Source organism: Dendrobates tinctorius, unplaced genomic scaffold (assembly GCF_039654945.1).
Source record: "Dendrobates tinctorius isolate UK_male_01 unplaced genomic scaffold, ASM3965494v1 ptg000008l, whole genome shotgun sequence".
Lineage (NCBI taxonomy): Eukaryota > Metazoa > Chordata > Amphibia > Anura > Dendrobatidae > Dendrobates > Dendrobates tinctorius.
Window position 1 is genome coordinate 76,400,793 of NW_027361676.1, and position 19,157 is coordinate 76,419,949.

At 42.4% G+C, this 19,157-nt stretch overlaps 1 protein-coding gene across 5 annotated transcripts in view; it reads right to left on the reverse strand.

The window, feature by feature from the left end:
* Positions 1–19,157, reverse strand: part of FAT1 (FAT atypical cadherin 1) — a 331,353-nt gene that overhangs the window by 89,773 nt on the left and 222,423 nt on the right. For all 5 annotated transcript variants that reach the window (XR_012232847.1, XM_073578882.1, XM_073578892.1 and 2 more), the window contains exons 8-9: positions 4,810–5,085; positions 4,513–4,723 (exon numbers count right to left, since the gene is read on the reverse strand). Coding sequence is in view for 4 of the 5 variants with exons in the window: in XM_073578882.1 (XP_073434983.1) it covers positions 4,513–4,723; positions 4,810–5,085 (487 nt within the window). In the remaining variant the exon portion in view is untranslated. The remainder of the gene's footprint in view (positions 1–4,512; positions 4,724–4,809; positions 5,086–19,157) is intronic.

A 19,157-nucleotide genomic window follows, 5' to 3' on the forward strand; every position in this document is an offset into this window, starting at 1 on the left:
AGGACCTTTCAACATTTTGAGCATGACGCACTGGCTACATCATGTAAAGGTAGCTGCAAAGAGGAGTAAAATATTTTTTTCATTTTTTAGTTTCTCCTTTCCGTGATGGAGATATTAGCTTGTAAAGTTTAGGTTAAAATTTATAATAAACCAAACTGAATGTGAGACATGTAATGACAGTCAATCTCACAGGTCTCCTCACATGTCTCGCTGCGGAAAAAAGTGTGACTAAAGACAAATTCATCTCACAGCAGTCAGTGTGGGGGAAGGTCAGTACAGCAGAGTTGAGCTCTGTCTTATTACAAACATTTTTTAGAGGCCATCCTCACACATTGCTGTCAGCTCTGCTATACTGCCCCTCCCTCCACACTGACTGCTTTGAGATGGAATCTAAAGAAGTTTTAGTAATATTTGCTCCCGACACTTTGATCTCCTCACTGGTTTCACGGCATAGCTGTGTGTGATTACCATCTGTCTGTTATTACGTCTCACACAGGAGAAAGCCTGTTCTAAGCTATTGTAGGGGCATGTTCTCTTCTCCCCTGCATGAGGCTGCCTGCTCATGAATGGTCAACCTTGTGCAGGGGAAAAAGTACACGCACTCACAGACAAATCGCTAGTAGTAACATCCTGTTGGGCTCATCATCTGGGTCAGACTGGCCTGGTGGGGTATTGGAGAAATCCCCGGTGGACTCTTGCTGTGGATGAGAGAGATAGAGAAAAAAAAGGCCTGTGGGCCATTTAAAAGCACAAGCAGAGTATGTGCAAGGGTGCATACATGCAAAATTCTTTACCTAAACTATCATGTCGAACATTATGACAAATGCTGAAGCTGGTGTGTATGATGTCGCCGGTGTATCACATCACTGTCATGCGCCGCCTGAGATGGGCACACTCACATCAGCAGCTGGCTTCTGCTAAATCAGTGGCCACTTTAACACGAGCATGTCAGTTCTGCAAGAAGAGGGCGTCGTGGGAGTGCAAGCAGGTAAGAGACTATTCTGGGTGTGGTATGATGCAATGGCCAGGACAAGGGACATATGGGAGCCAGGATAGATACATGGGATGGGGGCAAGAATGGACATATAGGGGCCAGGATGGACATATGGGGGCCAGCATGGAGACATGGAGGCCAGGACAGACATAAGGGGCCAGGACAGACATATGGGAACCAGGATGGACAAGGTACTTATGGGGACGAGGATGGACAAGGAACAATTGGGTGCCAGGATGGGCAAATGGCAGCCAGGATGGGCAAAGTGAAGCCAGGATGGGCAAAGGGCAGCCAGGATGGGCAAATGGGGGCCAGGATGGGCAAGGGACATATGGGGGCTAGGACGGACTCTGTGTGGTGGTATCATGTGGTCACTATGGTGGTATTTATCCTTGTATGTGGTATTATTGGGTCACTATGTGGTCTGGTCACAGAGTGTAGACATTTCTCCCTTGTATGTGGAATTATTGGTCTTGTAATAGTGGATTGTGCTGTGTATTGTGGTTATTTGTTCTCTCTGATATTAATTAGGAGAAGATTCTTTATTTCCATTAGAGATTAAATACTTGGAACACAGAGGCAGAGATACATTTACAAGGGTTCTCCAGGGAAAAAAAACAAATCACATCTCTACAGGATAAGAGGTAACTTATTGATTGGTGGGGGTCTGACTGCTGGGACCCGCATCAAGCGGCAGAATGTGGAACTTTTATCCCCATTAGACTGGAGTGGAATGTACAACTCGGCTATCGATCTATTCATTCCCTCAGTGGCTGCGAGCGCTGCTCTTATTTATTTCTGGAAACCCCAAAAGCGAAAGAATGAGGCTGCAATCAGATATCCCAACTGCCACTCCAATTTAAAATGGGGATAATAGTGTCCTGTTAAGGATAAAAGGTTCCAATTCTTCTGATCGGTGCGGTTTCCAATAGTTGGACCCCAATGATCACAAATCCTGTTTAGCCCATGTATCGGTGATAACTTGTTTTAACCAAAGAACCCTTTACTGCAAACTACTGTAATTATACATCCCAGTTATAGGGGTGCACAGCAGATGAGAAGGAGCCCCGTGTTTTACAACTGATGCTCCACTATAACAGGGATAACTGCTTACAGATATTTGCATATAGCTGTAGGGTGGGCCCGTACAGCCAATTATCCCTATGGGCCCCAGATACACCAGTCCAACCCTACTTACAAATGTTCTTACTGTACATGCAATATCAATTTTGGCTAAATTATCCCAATACACTGATAGGTATCCATAATTAAATGACCGTGTCAGGACATGGCCAGGAAAACTGAAATCTATCACATCAGCATACAATCTTAGTATAGTTTTTAATTTAAGTATACAGTGGGGCAAAAAAGTATTTAGTCAGTCAGCAATAGTGCAAGTTCCACCACTTAAAAAGATGAGAGGCGTCTGTAATTTACATCATAGGTAGACCTCAACTATGGGAGACAAACTGAGAAAAAAAAATCCAGAAAATCACATTGTCTGTTTTTTTTTCATTTTATTTGCATATTATGGTGGAAAATAAGTATTTGGTCAGAAACAAAATTTCATCTCAATACTTTGTGATATATCCTTTGTTGGCAATGACAAAGGTCAAACGTTTTCTGTAAGTCTTCACAAGGTTGCCACACACTGTTGTTGGTATGTTGGCCCATTCCTCCATGCAGATCTCCTCTAGAGCAGTGATGTTTTTGGCTTTTCGCTTGGCAACACGGACTTTCAACTCCCTCCAAAGGTTTTCTATAGGGTTGAGATCTGGAGACTGGCTAGGCCACTCCAGGACCTTGAAATGCTTCTTACGAAGCCACTCCTTCGTTGCCCTGGCGGTGTGCTTTGGATCATTAAAATTTAAAATTACAGACTCAATAAAGGAAACCTTAGGGGTACATTGCCTTACTGGAGGTTTGTCAGCATTCAAGAGTCTTGCCAGGAGGTCTCCCCTTTCTCTAGGGACCTCAGAAAGTTCTGTGACAGTTGTCGAATATGGCTTATCTGACAACTGACTAATATAAACCAATCTGACAGATGATGGATGGTTTTGAAATCCCATTTTCAAATACTCTAATATGAAAATCTAAGATAATAGAGAGGACTGACCATTTAGTACCTTAAATTGATAAGCAAAAAGGTAACAGCTATAAGAGAGCATCTCTCCATGGGCTGAGCATAGATTAAACAGCGTCCCTACTCAAGAGAGTTCTAGACCCTCTTTATCCCTTCATCCCCTTTGTGATTGCACAGGTGGCACAAATAGTATGATCTCTCCTACTGTGGGACCTGACTTATCCAAGAATGTTAAAGAGAATTGTGTGATAAGTTGTGTTAAGCTGAGAGTTGTGTAAACTAAGCACTTGTTTTCTTCAACAGTTGACAACTGCTTGCTGTGACAGCCTGTTACCATCTTATTGTTGGGGGACAATGTCTTGAAGGTAAGCAAATGCCTTTAGTCAGTACTCTACAATTAGTGCTTTATCATCAACGGGGGCCATAGCACCCCTAGCCATGGCTTGTCCTTCAGGTTCCAACACAAAGTCCTAACAATGACTGGTCAAAAGACCCATGTGTGGGCCCTAAACACAAGAAAAGTCCGAAGAGAGAATGCTTCTCTGATCTGGGTATTTGGTTATTTTGGGTCCTGAACTTGGGCTCTACTCTGGAGTCTGATTTAATTTAAAGTTTGTTGATTGGCCCATCACTTTAAAACGATGCCTCTAATTTAAGGGGGCATTTACTTATTTATTAAATGTACTGTCTAATTGTGCCCCTCATTTAGAAATGCTGAAACAATTTACTCCAACTGGAATCTTAATCTTCTGGTACAAATGGAAAAAAAAAGAAACAACAAATAATGAAAAAAACTAAACGTTAAGTTTGAGGCTATGTGCCCACGTAGCGTTTTTTAAACGCTCAGGAAACAGGTTCTCCTTCCCAGAAAATGCGCGTTTTTTTCCGCGATTTTCGCGCGCTTTTTTCTGCAAAAAAACGCGCGTTTTTTATGCGTTTTTTTCCGCGCGTCTTTTGGACTATAGGAAATAGACAAAAACGCAGACCTAAGCGGAAATTAATGAACATGCTGCGTTTTTTACCGCTAAGCGTTTCCTTATCGGTAAAAAACGCATCTATTGGCACAAAAAGTCCAAAATGCATTTAAATGAATGGGATGCTTCTTTTAAGCGTTTTTGATGCGGTTTGACCCCGAAAAACGCATCAAAAACACTTAAAAAAACGCTCCGTGGGCACACAGCCTGAGGAGTCTCTATTTAACATATATACGGACATGGACACAGATAAAGTGGCATAAGTCGATACAAGTAAGAAAAGTGGAAGGTTTCTTATTGCAAATTGATTTCAAAGCATTTCTGATTATTTTCCAATATTACGTTTTAGTCAATTGTATAACACGGCCAATCTCTATCTACTTGGTCAATATGGCGATACATTTTCCTTGCTTATCGTAATAAGACTGTGGATTTCTGTTCTGGTAACCCATAACACATACCTGACTCGATGGAGTACACAATCTCAGCATTCTTCCCTTTATCTTTGTCTAAAGCTGTGACCTGGAGTATAGCAGATCCAACTGCTGCAGATTCATACACTCGGCCTTCATAGAAAGAGCTTGTAAACCAAGGAGCATGGTCGTTGGTGTCAGTCACATTAATAACAATTCTGGCAAAGTTGCGCATGACGGGAACATCTTGATCACGTACCTGGAAAATGAATGAACAGTTATTACATCACCAGCGCACCAGAATAAATATGCCAATATCAGTGAGAGATCGGGGTTAGGACTTACCATCACTGTGAGAATGTGTTGCTGTGCGGTTTCATGATCCAACTTCTCAACAACGTACAAGGAGCCAGTGGCAGGATCTATGCGGAACTTCTTAAGACTTGCCGGGTCGGTGCTGCTTTGCAGAGTGTAAATTAATTTATTCTTTTCATCCATGTCTGTAGCAATTACTTGCAAAATCTCAGTTTCTGTTCTGATGTCTTCAGGAATCAAAACTTCATATTTTGAGGCAGAAAACTGTGGCCGATGATCATTTGTATCTATTACTTTGATATAAACCTAAAGAAAAAAAAGAGATGTATTAACAGACTAAATATGGCAGATGCCAAATTGAAAGATACTGAAAACAGTTCTGTACCTTTGAAAAACTTTGTATAAATCAATAGTACATGCAATTATAAGAAACTTTGTAATGTATCTTGTCAGAGAAACTGTTTCCTTCTCCTTCCAGCTGCTGCCTGAACTTGTCATTTACTGTGAACTAAAGAACTCAAGTCCATGTCGCTCAGGGGGGACAACTGCAGGTGTTATGAGACACAATCCATTATCGTCTATGGAGAGGTGAGGGGGTAGCAGAGTGAACAGCAGAAAAGGATCTCTAAGAAAAACATGGTGCAGAGCTCGGTTACAAGTGTTTTACCTCAACAGAGCTTACTCAGATGAATACAGCTCAGCTCTGCTGTATAATGTCCTCCATGTTGCTACAGCTTGTCTCTGTGAGCCAAAAAGTAGATGAAGAACAGGAATCCCCCCCCCCGTGCTGAGCTGTCTATGGGGGAAATCAATGCAGCTCATCTATTCCCCCAGCAAATAGTCTACTGCAAATTACTGAGAGAGTAATGAGAGGGGAACATTGGTGAGAATGCAGGATATAAGCCTTATAATGGTCAGAAATGGTGTTATTCCTCATGTACATACAGGACATCTTCTTCTGAACAGTTATTTAAAGTGCACCTGTCACCTGTTTTGGTAGCTATAAGATGCAGCCGCTGCCTTTCAGGGCTTATCTACAGCATTCTATAATGCTGTAGATAAGCCCCAGGTCCGACCTGCAAGATAAGAAAAATAAGTTTTATTATACTCAACGGGGGAGGTGGTCTGTTGCAGTCTGGTCCAATGGGTGTCGCAGGTCCGGGACCTTCCATCTTCTTGCGATGCCGTCCTCCTCCTTGCCCTGTTGAGGGCAGAGCAAAGTACTGCAGTGCACAGGCGCTGGGCCTCTCTGACCTTTCCCGGCGCCTGCGCACTGCAGTACTTTACTCTGCCCTCAACAGGGGAGAGAAGTATGCCTGCGCAGAAGTGCGATGTCGGGAGTGAGGAAACAAGCAGGAGGGCTGTGTCGCAAGAAGATGGGACCTGCGACACCCATTGGACTGGAGCACATCGGACCCCCCCAGATGAATATAATGAGTATAATAAAACTTATTTTTCTTATCTTGCAGGTCAGATCAGGGGCTTATCTACAGCATTATAAGAATGCTGTAGATAAGCCCTGAAAGGCAATGGCCTCATCTTATAGCGCCAAAACAGGTGACAGGTTCCCTTTAAAAGCACGGCTAACCTTTAAAGGATGCTAGAGATTACAAAATTTGCTTTGACCTTGGCTTTATAAAAATCTTGCTCTGTCATTCCTATTGCAACTTCTTATGAATTAAAGCAATTGAAATGGCTTTTTCAAAAACCTTTACATCCTCAATAGGAAGGTATCATTAATTTTTAATATTAAACACGCCTAGTAATCTTGTTTTGCTTGTTAAAAAGGTTATAGAATTCGGTCCATATTCTCTATTATGGGATATGAAAGTTATCAATGTGTGTTTAGGTCTAAGGACGACTCTTACCCTAGCGACTGTAATAAATGCATGACTGCACTCATAGTTAATGATTTAACAGATTGGGCCCTACATAATACCACATTTCTCCCAGTGATATTATCCAGTTACCAACTGGTTGGAATTTAGGAAAGTTGGTGTTATAGTTTTAAAGTTTAAGGTTTGGAAGTTTTATGGACCCCAATGAAAAAGTTGGGAGTAGAGCGCTATAAGTATATTAAGGGTAGTGCACTGGGAACTGCATATGTAGTAAAGCAATGATGGACAACTCAAATATCATACACATTCTGCCCTAAATTTCACACATTGCTAGCACAGTACAGTGATAACAAAACAAGTGGTGTCACAGAACATTGGTAATGACTATGGCCTTGATCAAACAGTCATATGCATATGGACCGGACATTAATGTCAAAACTGACCATGCATTTCCTGCCCAGAACCTGCAGCCTCATAAATGCCTATGGGGCTGTACGTTCCGATCGGCAGACCCACGGTTGGTACGATCACTGTGACGTCACACTGCAGAGATTATGAAATGATATAACAATGATCATGGCGATTGTGTATTCCTATTCAGGAAAAATGTGCAAGGTAATGTTAAAAGGTAGCAATAACAAACACCTGAGGCTAAGTGCACACGTACCGGTACTCTCGCGGAAATTACCGAGAGAATTCCGGAATTCCAGTCCGCGGGAAAATCGCATTTTAAATTCCCACGATTTTCCCGCGGAAAAACTAGCATTTTGCAAGCGTAATTAGCTTGCAAAATGCTAGCGTTCTCCAAGCGATCTGTAGTATCGCTTGGAGAACTGAGTGACAGGTTGGTCACACTCGTCAAACATAGTGTTTGACAAGTGTGACCAACGTTTTACTACTGAGGCTGCCTATGCGGCATCAATAGTAAAAGATAGAATGTTAAAAAAATAAAAAATGGTGTTATTCTTACCCTTCGACGTCCCGCGCATCCGTTCCCAGTAATCCTTTGCGAAAATGCCCGCGATGACGTCAGTTCTCGCGGGATCGCGACGTCTCGCGGTAATTCGCGATGACGTCGCGCGAATGACCGCGAGACTTCGCGATCCCGCGAGAACGGACGCCATCGCGGGCATTTTCGCAAAGGACTACTGGGACCGGAGCGTGAAGAGGAGCGGAAAGACTGCGCGGGACGTCGGAGGGTGAGAATAACAATATTTTTTATTTTTAAATTCTATTTTTTACAGGGATATGGTACCCAAAGCCCGGAGGACAGTCTCCTCTCCTCCGGACCGTGGGTACCATCCGCCATTGTTCTGCTTACTTTCCGCATGGTGTGCACAGCCACTTGCGGGAAGTAAGCGGAAGAATGCATTCCTATGGGTGCGGGATCGCCGCGATTACGCAAATTAACTTAGCCTTAAGGTTATATAAAAACTTATAGCGCTCAGCAACATCATAAAGCAATAATAAATAATGTAAAGTCACAGGAAAGGGTTACTGCACGCGGTATAGGAATAATGCACACAGTGATGCCACAGGACAAGGAAAACATCACAAGAGAGGATAGTTAGGCTAAGTTCACACGTACCGGAACTCTCGCGGAAATTACCGCGAGAATTCCGGAATTCCAGTCTGCGGGAAAATCGCATTTTAAATTCCCGCGATTTTCCCGCGGAAAAACTAGCATTGTGCAAGCGTATTTAGCTTGCAAAATGCTAGCGTTCTCCAAGCGATCTGTAGCATCACTTGGAGAACTGATTGACAGGTTAGTCACACTCGTCAAACATAGTGTTTGACGAGTGCGACCAACTTTTTACTACTGAGGCCGCCTATGCGGCATCAGTAGTAAAAGATAGAATGTAAAAAAAAAATAAAAAATAGTGTTTTTATTCTTGCCTTCCGACGTCCCGCGCAGGCGTTCCCAGTAGTCCTTTGCGAAAATGCCCGCGATGACGTCAGTTCTCGCGGGAACGTGACGTCTCGCGGTAATTCGCGATGACGTCGCGCGAATTACCGCGAGACTTCGCGATCCTGCAAGATCGGACGCCATCGCGGGCATTTTCGCAAAGGACTACTGGGAACGGGAGCGTGGAGAGAGGCGGGAAGGCTGCGCGGGACGTCGGAGGGTGAGAATAACAATATTTTTTATTTTAAATTCTATTTTTTACAGGGGTATGGTACCCAAAGCCCGGAGGACAGTCTCCTCTCCTCCGGACCGTGGGTACCATCCGCAATTGTTCTGCTTACTTTCCGCATGGTGTGCACAGCCACATGCGGGAAGTAAGCGGAACAATGCATTCCTATGGGTGCGGGATCGCCGCGATTCCGCAAAATAATGAGCATGCTGCGGTTTTTACCGCGAAGCGATTCCGCCGCGGTAAAAACCGCAGCATTAGCACAGCATTGCGGAATCCCATAGGAATGTATGGGATGCTTATTTTTCGCGTTTTCGCGGCAAAATCGCGCGGTTAAAACTGCCGCGGAAACGCGAAAAAAACGCCACGTGTGAACTCAGCCTTAATGTCAAAGGTAATGCATGACAGTGATGTGAAAGGACAGGGATAATAAAAATGGTCAGACATTTAATGGACAAACACATAATTATCACCATTTTACACTAAAAATGCAAAGCCTTCATACATGATAAATAGTGGTGGCTCCTCGAGTTCCTCGAATGGCCATTGGCTTCTCTGAATCCCCGGGGTCTCCATGCGCTATATCTTCTGCACTCTCTGTGGTTGCATATTTACAACCACATTTAGAAGCTCTGCCCATATGACCGTGTCTGTAGATTAGTTTACCGTCTGTAGATTAGTTATTTGTCTTCCATGTAAAGCCATTATATTTTGAATGCTGTTTAGAAGCTGAAGATGTTTGACATTTTAAGCTCCATTGTTACCAAAGTGAATGCAAGTCAGCTATTGTGTTCTCAAAGTCGCTCCCTACTGTGCACTTCAAAAAAATGAATTTTCAGTGTAAGAATAAGTTATTTGAGCTTCGAGCTTCGGCATATAATCTTTTATACGTATGTGAACGCCGCCGTGGTTCTTAAATAAGTTTCCGCAGATGGACTGATCTGTCTGTTAAATAAGACGCTTGTAATGTAGCAAGACACACACAACCGAACAAATGTACGAGAATAAGGCTGCCCGCGGAGATTAGATACTAGCTGTAACGTGCCTGTGGGGCTGTCAGACCCTCCAGTGATGTCTGGTACCAGGGGAAAATACAATGGACGGGCTTGATTTTTACATCCAATTCTATTAGTTCCCATGAGATAAACAGTGTCAGAAGTGTCTGGCAGCCGCTCTTCTACCTCCCTCCTTTCGAAGAATTAACATACAAATTCAGCCAAGTCAAACATTACTGTTAGTAAAGAAGGAACAATCAGACCCCCAACAAGTAGTTTCCAGTTTTCAAATCAAGATGCAAAGATGTGTAGGCAGATAAAGATAGAAAAATGGAAAAAGACAGACAAAAGGATAGTCACCTAGAGATTATCAGGGAGATGGGTACATGCAGCCACCAAAAAATGAGTTTCTAATGTTCCACTAAGATAGAAAGATGCAGATATAAAGATAAATAGATGTGTAGGGTAGAGATGTGGGAGATTACCGGCATAACAATGGTTGAAACCCATTATGATGAGTAAGTTAGCCCCTATATTGGAAATAACTTACCGTTTTAGGAATAACCCTAATCTGGTGATTTAAGTATGAAGAAGAGCACTGTCTCACACTTGGTGTAACCAGCTCTTTAAAGAGAACCTGTCAGAAGCCTTGTAATGTAAAAAATGGCGCTGAAATACTGATTACATTGATACCTTTGGTAAAGAACATAAGCGCCCTCACTATGGTAGTGATACAGGAGAAACAGGAAAACAGTAAGCCGCCAGACAAACTTCGGATTCTGTGTGATAAACCCAATAAGTAAACCAAACAAAAAAAATAAAAATGTGCTGTTTGTCGCGCTAGTCTGTTTATAAAGCTGGTACTTGGCAGGAATAGCTACCTAATTGGGAGAAATGTTTTATGCTCTTGGTATTCGCCACTGTCACAGAGGAAACCAACAATTACATATTGAGTTTCTGTGTTACACTTTATCTTCTGTGACAGTGGCGAATACCAAGGGCTTAAAACATTTCTCCCAATTAGGTAGCTATTCCTGCCAAGTACCAGCTTTCTAAACAGACTAGCTCAACAATCAGCACATTTTTATTACATTGATACCTTTGGTGAAGTTATCTGCTTTATTGTTCTTTTTTAATCAACATTTGAAGATTTCTGCAAATCAAGATTTCAGTGCACAGGGGCCGGACTGTACACTGGGTCTCCTTGTGGTCTGTGATTCTCCGCTTGCCTCTTATCTTTGAATGAGAGGCAACTGCCTCCTTTATCTGAAATCCCTTCTTTAAAGGAAGGAGGCAGGCGGAGGGGTTAGGGAATTACAGACCAGGAGGAGAAGACCCCGTGTACTGTCCGGACCCTGTGCACCGAAATCTAGTTAGCAGAAAAGGTCAAACGCTGATTAAAGAAGAACAACACAGTGGATGTCTTCACTAAATCTATCAATGTAATCAGTATTACAGCCATGTATTTACTCTGCATTACAAAAGTCTGCTGACAGAACATAGAAACAGTTCATTATATGTCACCTTTCAAGTTGACCAAATAAAATTACATGTTGAAATTGACCCGAGCACCGAAAAATCCAGTGTGATGTGTAATGGCCGTTCTCTGCTCTCCTGATCTCACTGCAGAGCTGTGTGTGATTATTCCTGATTTCTGCAGGTTCCTCTCAGCTTCCAGCTCACAGGCAGACAGTGGTGCAATATTACTGAAATACAGCAGAGCTCAGAGAGCTGCAAAAAAAAGTGTTTCTAAGGAGACAAAGTTCATTTCTCCTGTTCTGTGTTAGTTACTTGTCTCACACTGGTAACTCCCCCTGCATGCAAGATAAACTCTGGAGGCAGAGTTATCTTCCAGGCACCATCACCTCTGCATAGCTTGGAAGAGGTAATTTATATAAAGTGATAAAAGATGATTTCTCAACAACAAGGCATCTGATGAGACATACAGGGATGACTCTCCTCAGCAGTCTATAGCCTGCATGCCCATATTAATAATTTACATAGGTCAATGTGATGACAGATTCCCTTTAAATGCACTTAACCCGATAAGAGCACGGGAAAGCTAGAACATACAGTTGTGGCCAAAAGTATTGACACCCCTGCAATTCTGTCAGATAATACTCAGTTTCTTCCTGAAAATGATTGCAAACACAAATCCTTTGGTATTATTATCTTCATTTAATTTGTCTTAAATGAAAAAACACAAAAAGAATTGTCCTAAAGCCAAACTGGATATAATTCAAAGAGGGTGGACAAAAGTATTGGCACTGTTCGAAAAATCATGTGATGCTTCTCTAATTTGTGTAATTAACAGCACCTGTAACTTACCTGTGGCACCTAACATGTGTTGGCAATAACTAAATCACACTTGCAGCCAGTTGACATGGATTAAAGTTGACTCAACCTCTGTCCTGTGTCCTTGTGTGTACCACATTGAGCATGGAGAAAAGAAAGAAGACCAAAGAACTGTCTGAGGACTTGAGAAACCAAATTGTGAGGAAGCATGAGCAATCTCAAGGCTACAAGTCCATCTCCAAAGACCTGAATTTTCCTGTGTCTACCGTGCGCAGTGTCATCAAGAAGTTTAAAGCCCATGGCACTGTGGCTAACCTCCCTAGATGTGGACGGAAAAGAAAAATTGACAAGAGATTTCAACGCAAGATTGTGCGGATGCTGGATAAAGAACCTCGACTAACATCCAAACAAGTTCAAACTGCCCTGCAGTCCGAGGGTACAACAGTGTCAACCTGTACTATCCATCGGCGTCTGAATGAAAAGGGACTGTATGGTAGGAGACCTAGGAAGCAGGGCTGTGGAGTCGGTAAGCCAAACCTGCGACTCCGACTCCTCAATTTCCCTTACACCGACTCCGACTCCAACTCCGACTCCACGACTCCGACTCCGACTCCCACACATATTGCTTATATTTAAGTGAAAAATTTATTGTAGTACAATGTGAACCTCAGACATTTAATCACTTTTATGATCCCATAATCAAGATATTTAGATAGAACAGAATATATATTGGTGTACTACCAGGTTTTCATTCTTTTTGGTACAGATACGATATGGATAGACATATATGGATAAATGGATAGATAGAGCAGATTTCTAATCTGCTTTTGCTATTGAAAACATTATCTATGAGCTCAAAAACCTTTCAGGTGATGCGGTTTTTTAAAAAGATGATCAGCTTTTGCAGCTGAAAAAAGTATCCTCAAAAAACACAGGAAAAACGCTGTGTGTGAATGTAGCCTTAGATCAGGAATAGAACAGCCATTTATAGGACATTTCATAACTTTCCCAAATTCCTATGAAAAAATATTCAGCACATTCTGCATTGAATTACTGTACCCAATTTATTATATATTTTAGGAGTCGGAGTCGGTCCATTTTATACCGACTCCAACTCCGACTCCACCAAAATGAGCACCGACTCCGACTCCACGACTCCGACTCCACAGCCCTGCCAGGAAGACCCCACTTATTACCCCGAGACATAAAAAAGCCAGGCAGGAGTTTGCCAAAACTTACCTGAAAAAGCCTAAAACATTTTGGAAAAATGTTCTCTGGTCAGATGAGACAAAAGTAGAGCTTTTTGGGCAAAGGCATCAACATAGAGTTTACAGGAGAAAAAAAGAGGCATTCAAATAAAAAAACACGGTCCCTACAGTCAAACATGGAGGAGGTTCCCTTATGTTTTGGGGTTGCTTTGCTGCCTCTGGCACTGGACTGCTTGACCGTGTGCATGGCATTATGAAGTCTGAAGACTACCAACAAATTTTGCAGCATAATGTAGGGCCCAGTGTGAGAAAGCTGGGTCTCCCTCAGAGGTCATGGGTCTTCCAGCAGGACAATGACCCAAAACACACTTCAAAAAGCACTAGAAAATGGTTTGAGAGAAAGCACTGGAGACTTCTAAGGTGGCCACCAATGAGTCCAGACCTGAATCCCATAGAACACCTGTGGAGAGATCTAAAAATGGCAGTTTGGAGAAGGCACCCTTCAAATATCAGGGATCTGGAGCAGTTTGCCAAAGAAGAATGGTCTAAAATTCCAGCAGAGCATTGTAAGAAACTCATTGATGGTTACCGGAAGCGGTTGGTCGCAGTTATTTTGGCTAAAGGTTGTGCAACCAAGTATTAGGCTGAGGGTGCCAATACTTTTGTCTGGCCCATTTTTGGAGTTTTGTGTGAAATGATCGATGTTTTGCTTTTTGCTTCATTCTCTTTTGTGTTTTTTTCATTTAAGACAAGTTAAATGAAGATAATAATACCCAAGAATTTGTGATTGCAATCATTTTCAGGAAAAACTGAGTATTATCTGACAGAATTGCAGGGGTGTCAATACTTTTGGCCACAACTGTACATTCCTGCTATGAGTCCATGTACAGTACTTCTGTTCAACACCTTTTTTTTTCTAATTACCTATGAATATTTCAAGAACTGAATACTAATTCACATGGATATGATTTGCATAATTTATTAACACTTTATATGACAGATCTGTAGTCAAAAGAGCACAGTCCTAAAGTATATGTCTGTCTTTAAATGAACGGATTCCACACCAGGGAACAAAAGATGCAGCCGGCTCAACAGCAAATAATATTTTGAAATTTCGAGGTAGAATTAGACACAATAAGCAGGATTTGCAGAATAATTTGTGTTTGTCTTTTCTAAATGCCGCTATAACCTTGACCTTGGAGGTGTAATACAGCAGTGCGATATTAAAACTGAATATGTAAGCAGTTCTCCAGCGCCTAGCCCTGGAACCTACTGCCGTATGTAGCACAGTCCGGTTACTTAGAGGAATGCGTGTTAATTAAGATTTGCAAACACTGAGCACATTCTCTGAATTCTTGATTGGGTAAATCCCTATGATTATTCAACAGTTTAAACCATGGGCTCAGCACGGGCGAACCGGGGATCTGTAGCTCATTTATGACAAATCCGCAAAGAAAGTTTAGAAAGAAAAGCAGCTTGAAAATCCATATTTACAGTAAGCAAGCCCACTTAGGGCATTTCATCAAACATTGCATCAAGAACAATTATACATGCACGGGCCAATCTAATTAACTCTCCATAAATGAAGATTATAGTATGAGAACATAGGATGCCATAATGGAGAAAGCCATATTGTCGGCTGAAGAACCACTAATGAGAATCCTGTCAACAGTTATTCCTTTCTGGTGAACTGATTTATAGAAAATTCAATCAAATAAAATGTTTGGATTAAAATGAAAATTACTTTTAAAAAATATAAAAAAAAAAAAATATATGAATTTAGCACTTTTTCCAGGTAAAACAAGCAGATTTTGGACAGCTGTTTTCGCTGGATTTTGGGAACAGCTAGAATGATTATGGGTAAGATTCAACTTTCAGGCTTCTCATTAAGCGTGGGTCTGTGAATTATCGTAGGTAGATAACATGTCTAAATTTAAAGGGAACCTGTCATCTAATTCATACGGCCAATTGACAGAATGAATCAGTCTGGCTGCACTATTGCAGCTGTGTATGTTTTACTCTCAAAGGCTGCGGCGTTTCCGAGAAAACATGCTTTGAAATGCCGGCCAGGACTGAGCGTCTTGGATGACTAGTCTGATGCTGGCCCCTGGCAGCTTCTCCACTTCCTAATCCCCTATGTTGACAAGTCTCTCCCTATACACACACACACATAGGGAGATACCGGTCAAGCAAAAGGATTGCCGCTAGGTAACGGTCTCATCAGCCAAGACACAATCTCTGGCTTTTCAAAGTATGATTACTCTGAATCAATCTCAGAGTAAAACCCGGCTGTAATAATACAGCCAGACTCTGATTCTTACTGCCCTTGGTTCATTCAATGAAACTGATGACATGTTCCCTCTAAGTGCAATTCGATCCCAAATAGAATTTTAAGATGACCAGTTTATAAAACTGGCTTGTTCAGATCAACACCCCATTTACTAGTCATGTCCATCTTAATTTTTTGTCAAAATATAAGCTGAGCCAATTAGAGGAAAAATAAGAATAAAGGAGTATTAGTGAGGATCGATCAACAGGATTTCACTCCTCAGACTATTTATATGTGCATTTTCAAAGTCCAGCAATTACATTGCTAGTCCATTCCTCCATTACTGAGAAATCAGCGCTTGAATTGATATGCAAATACAAATGTTGATCAGAAATCTGTGTCACTCCAGCTCTATTCTTCGCCCAGTGCAGCCGCCTCCTTCTTGAGTGACTGCTGGAGGCAAAGGCATTGGGCAGGGAATAGAGCTGGAGTGACAGAGGCTTCAGATCTACTGTAGCTATGTGCATATTAATTCAAACTCTGATTTCTCAGTAATAGAGGAATGGACTGGCTACATAAAGGTATTGCTGGACTTGTCTTTGAAAAAGCTACATGCCCAAATAAATAGCTTGGGGTGTGAAATCCTCCTGTAACATTCCCTTTAACAAAGTTAAATTATGAACTTATGTGTTTTAAAGAAAAATGGCCAACTTTTAAAACATAACAGCCCTAGACAAACACTTAAAGCAACTTCCTACCATCTCTTCTAAATGCAAAGTGTTCTGCATTACACTGAATAGGGAAATGTGTTCAATTATCCATATACTGTACCAGCCTATAAATAGAAAAGGAGATAGGAGCTGATTGATGAAGCTTTTTCAAAAGTATTGCGTCAAAGTTCAAGCTTTTCTGTGGGCAGTGACATATTTAATTTATAATATACCCTGTAGATTTAGCAGAATAGCTGACTATTTTCCATTTTCTACTGAAAACCTCTCCATTGACCCTCTATGCCCTCCTATAGTTAGTGAGTCTCAGCCTCCACTTCCCTCTTTAGAGGTTTGTGCAAATAACACAAAATGCTAAAAAAAAAATTTTTTTTAAAATAACCGGGGGATTATACAGCTCAGAACAGCAATGTTTCAAAAGAAATGCTATTGTTTTAGACAGCAGGGCAGAAATATTAAATTTAGCTAGGGAAGGCAAGGCCGGTACAGGCAGATCTCCATGGGCTGCTGTGAGCATGTAGAGATAGCCCTGAATTACTGGAATAGAGAATAAAGTCAAAGAAGCAAAAGCACTAAGGGATGTCAGATTACTAAACTGTTTTCATGTGAAATATAATCAAGAGGATATAGGCCTGGCAACAAAGATGTATCTGGGGAAAAATGTTTGACAAATTTTGATTTTCACACGAGACACTCCTCATATTGGCAGTTAAGACTTTAGATGGACTTTTTCTTTCATTGTCTTCTGTGCTGATTTATGGACTTAAGTGATATCAAGGAACTTTATATATTAATGTAATTCCATTGCCATTGTTTGCTTGCGTTCATAAGGCTCACATCACATTTTATCCACTCGTCTTTGGATCAGTCAGAGCTTACGTCTGACACTCTGAAAGACTGGATTCTGATGTTTGCGTTGATGGCGCCATTGACTTTAATGATGGAGACGGCATCAGTATGTGATCTATTAGACATCACTTTCGGTCGACCATGGAGCCTGTCTGAAATAGGTGGATATTGGTGATATTACTGAGAAGAGCAGAGTGGCGCTGGATATGAGAGAAGGTGCGTATAATAACACATACACACAACACTACAAATATGGATAGATTTATTAAAAAACAAAAATCTTCATTGGGGAAATCTTATGGTTTGGAGAATCACTAATAATGCATCACTTTATTGGGTATTTCTATCTCATTTCTATCTCATTTATGTCTAGTAGACGTTGGTCACATATCTATGACACACATCTGTCTCAAGTACAGAGTCTCAAAAGAATTGAGTAATTGGTCAGCACCTTCAGATCTCTATTTACTTCTATGGGAGAACAGAAAATAGTCAACAGGGCCTCATTCACTAGATAGATGCAGGCTCCAGAGGTGAGACCTGCACCTATCAAACATGTTAGTCCGATGGTGTGGATACGCCACAAATATTCTAGATGGAAATGCCCCTTTCTGTCACTCTTTGGCATCAGAACCTCTTGGAAGGTTCTGATTTTCCTTGAAGAGATCCAGCTGGTGTGGGGGAACCTTACAGACAATGCTCCTTTGAAATAAATACAATTATACAGGATGACAAAATAAAAAGTTCAATGGACAGAATACCTATATTGTGAAATCTAATGCTGACCATGTGCACAGTCAGATGACTTGTCAAAACACGTGGAGCAGATGCCCATACCCAAAAGTCTTTGCAGGAGGAAGCACCTGACTGTACCAATTATCTATTCGGACAAGTGAATATTTCTACGGTACCTAATAAAAATGGTTAAACTTGATGGATAACTGCACATATTTCTCTAAGTGACAATCTACGAGGCTCTTTACCACCGAGGCTTTCCATCCTCCGATGCCGGTGTGAGCTTAGTGAATTCATCCTAGTAGTGAACAGTTTATCAGAGTCTTCTGAACTGTTGCCGTCTTCAGTGTGTAACGTCCGTCTGCGGTTCTGGGCTGCAGCCAGGCAACACCCCGAGAAACACTGATACCCTTTACCCCTATACAGGGATCTGGATTTACAACAGAGCCCAGGAGGTAGCTGTCTGAATATGAGCAGCGGCCAGAGCAGGACGGTCATCAGAGAAGTACAAAAAACGGCAGGCAATAGCAGAGTCAAATTCAGGCCAAGGTCAGAGTCAAAAACCAGGAGGGCGGCAGAGGTACAGAATCGTTAGGAAGTAGCAGAGTCAGAATATCCAGGCCAAGGTCACAAACCAGGAGAGTAGCAGAAGTACAGAATCGTCAGGCAAAAGAGGGGTCACAAATCCAGGCTGAGGTCAGAGTCAAACAGAAATCAATCACTAAGTAACACACAGGGGAACCAAGAATATATCCGGCGGCTTGCAAGACCAGTCCCAAGGTATTTGAGGGATCAGGTCATCCCTCACAGGTTCCTGGACTGGTGATGTCATTAGGGCCGCCCCCAGGACCAGGCCAGACGGTGATGCAGTAACCCCCTGATGACTGACAGAGGGGCGGAGCCTGCGCCCACCAGATCCCTGCGCAGGAGCCACTTCTCTGTCACCACCATAACTCACGGGTGGACCACGGCGCCTCCCAGTGGCCGAGGCAGGAACAGCCGTCCCCGAGTCTGACGGTGAAGTGGCGGTCCGGCGCCTCCTAGTGGCCGTGACCGGAACAGCAGGCCTCGAATCCAACGGTGACGTGACGGACCGGCGCCTCCTAGTGGCAAAAGCTGGGACCATAGGCCCAGAGTCTGACGGCGACATAATAGAACCACGGCGCCTCCCAGTGGCTGAGGCAGGAACAGCCGTCCCCGAGTCTGATGGCGAAGTGGCGGTCCGGCGCCTCCTAGTGGCTGCGACCGGAACAGCAGGCCTCAAATCTGACGGAGACGTGACACAGTGGCCACCGTGCTTTGTTTCCTTGAAATTGCTTCTTTCAT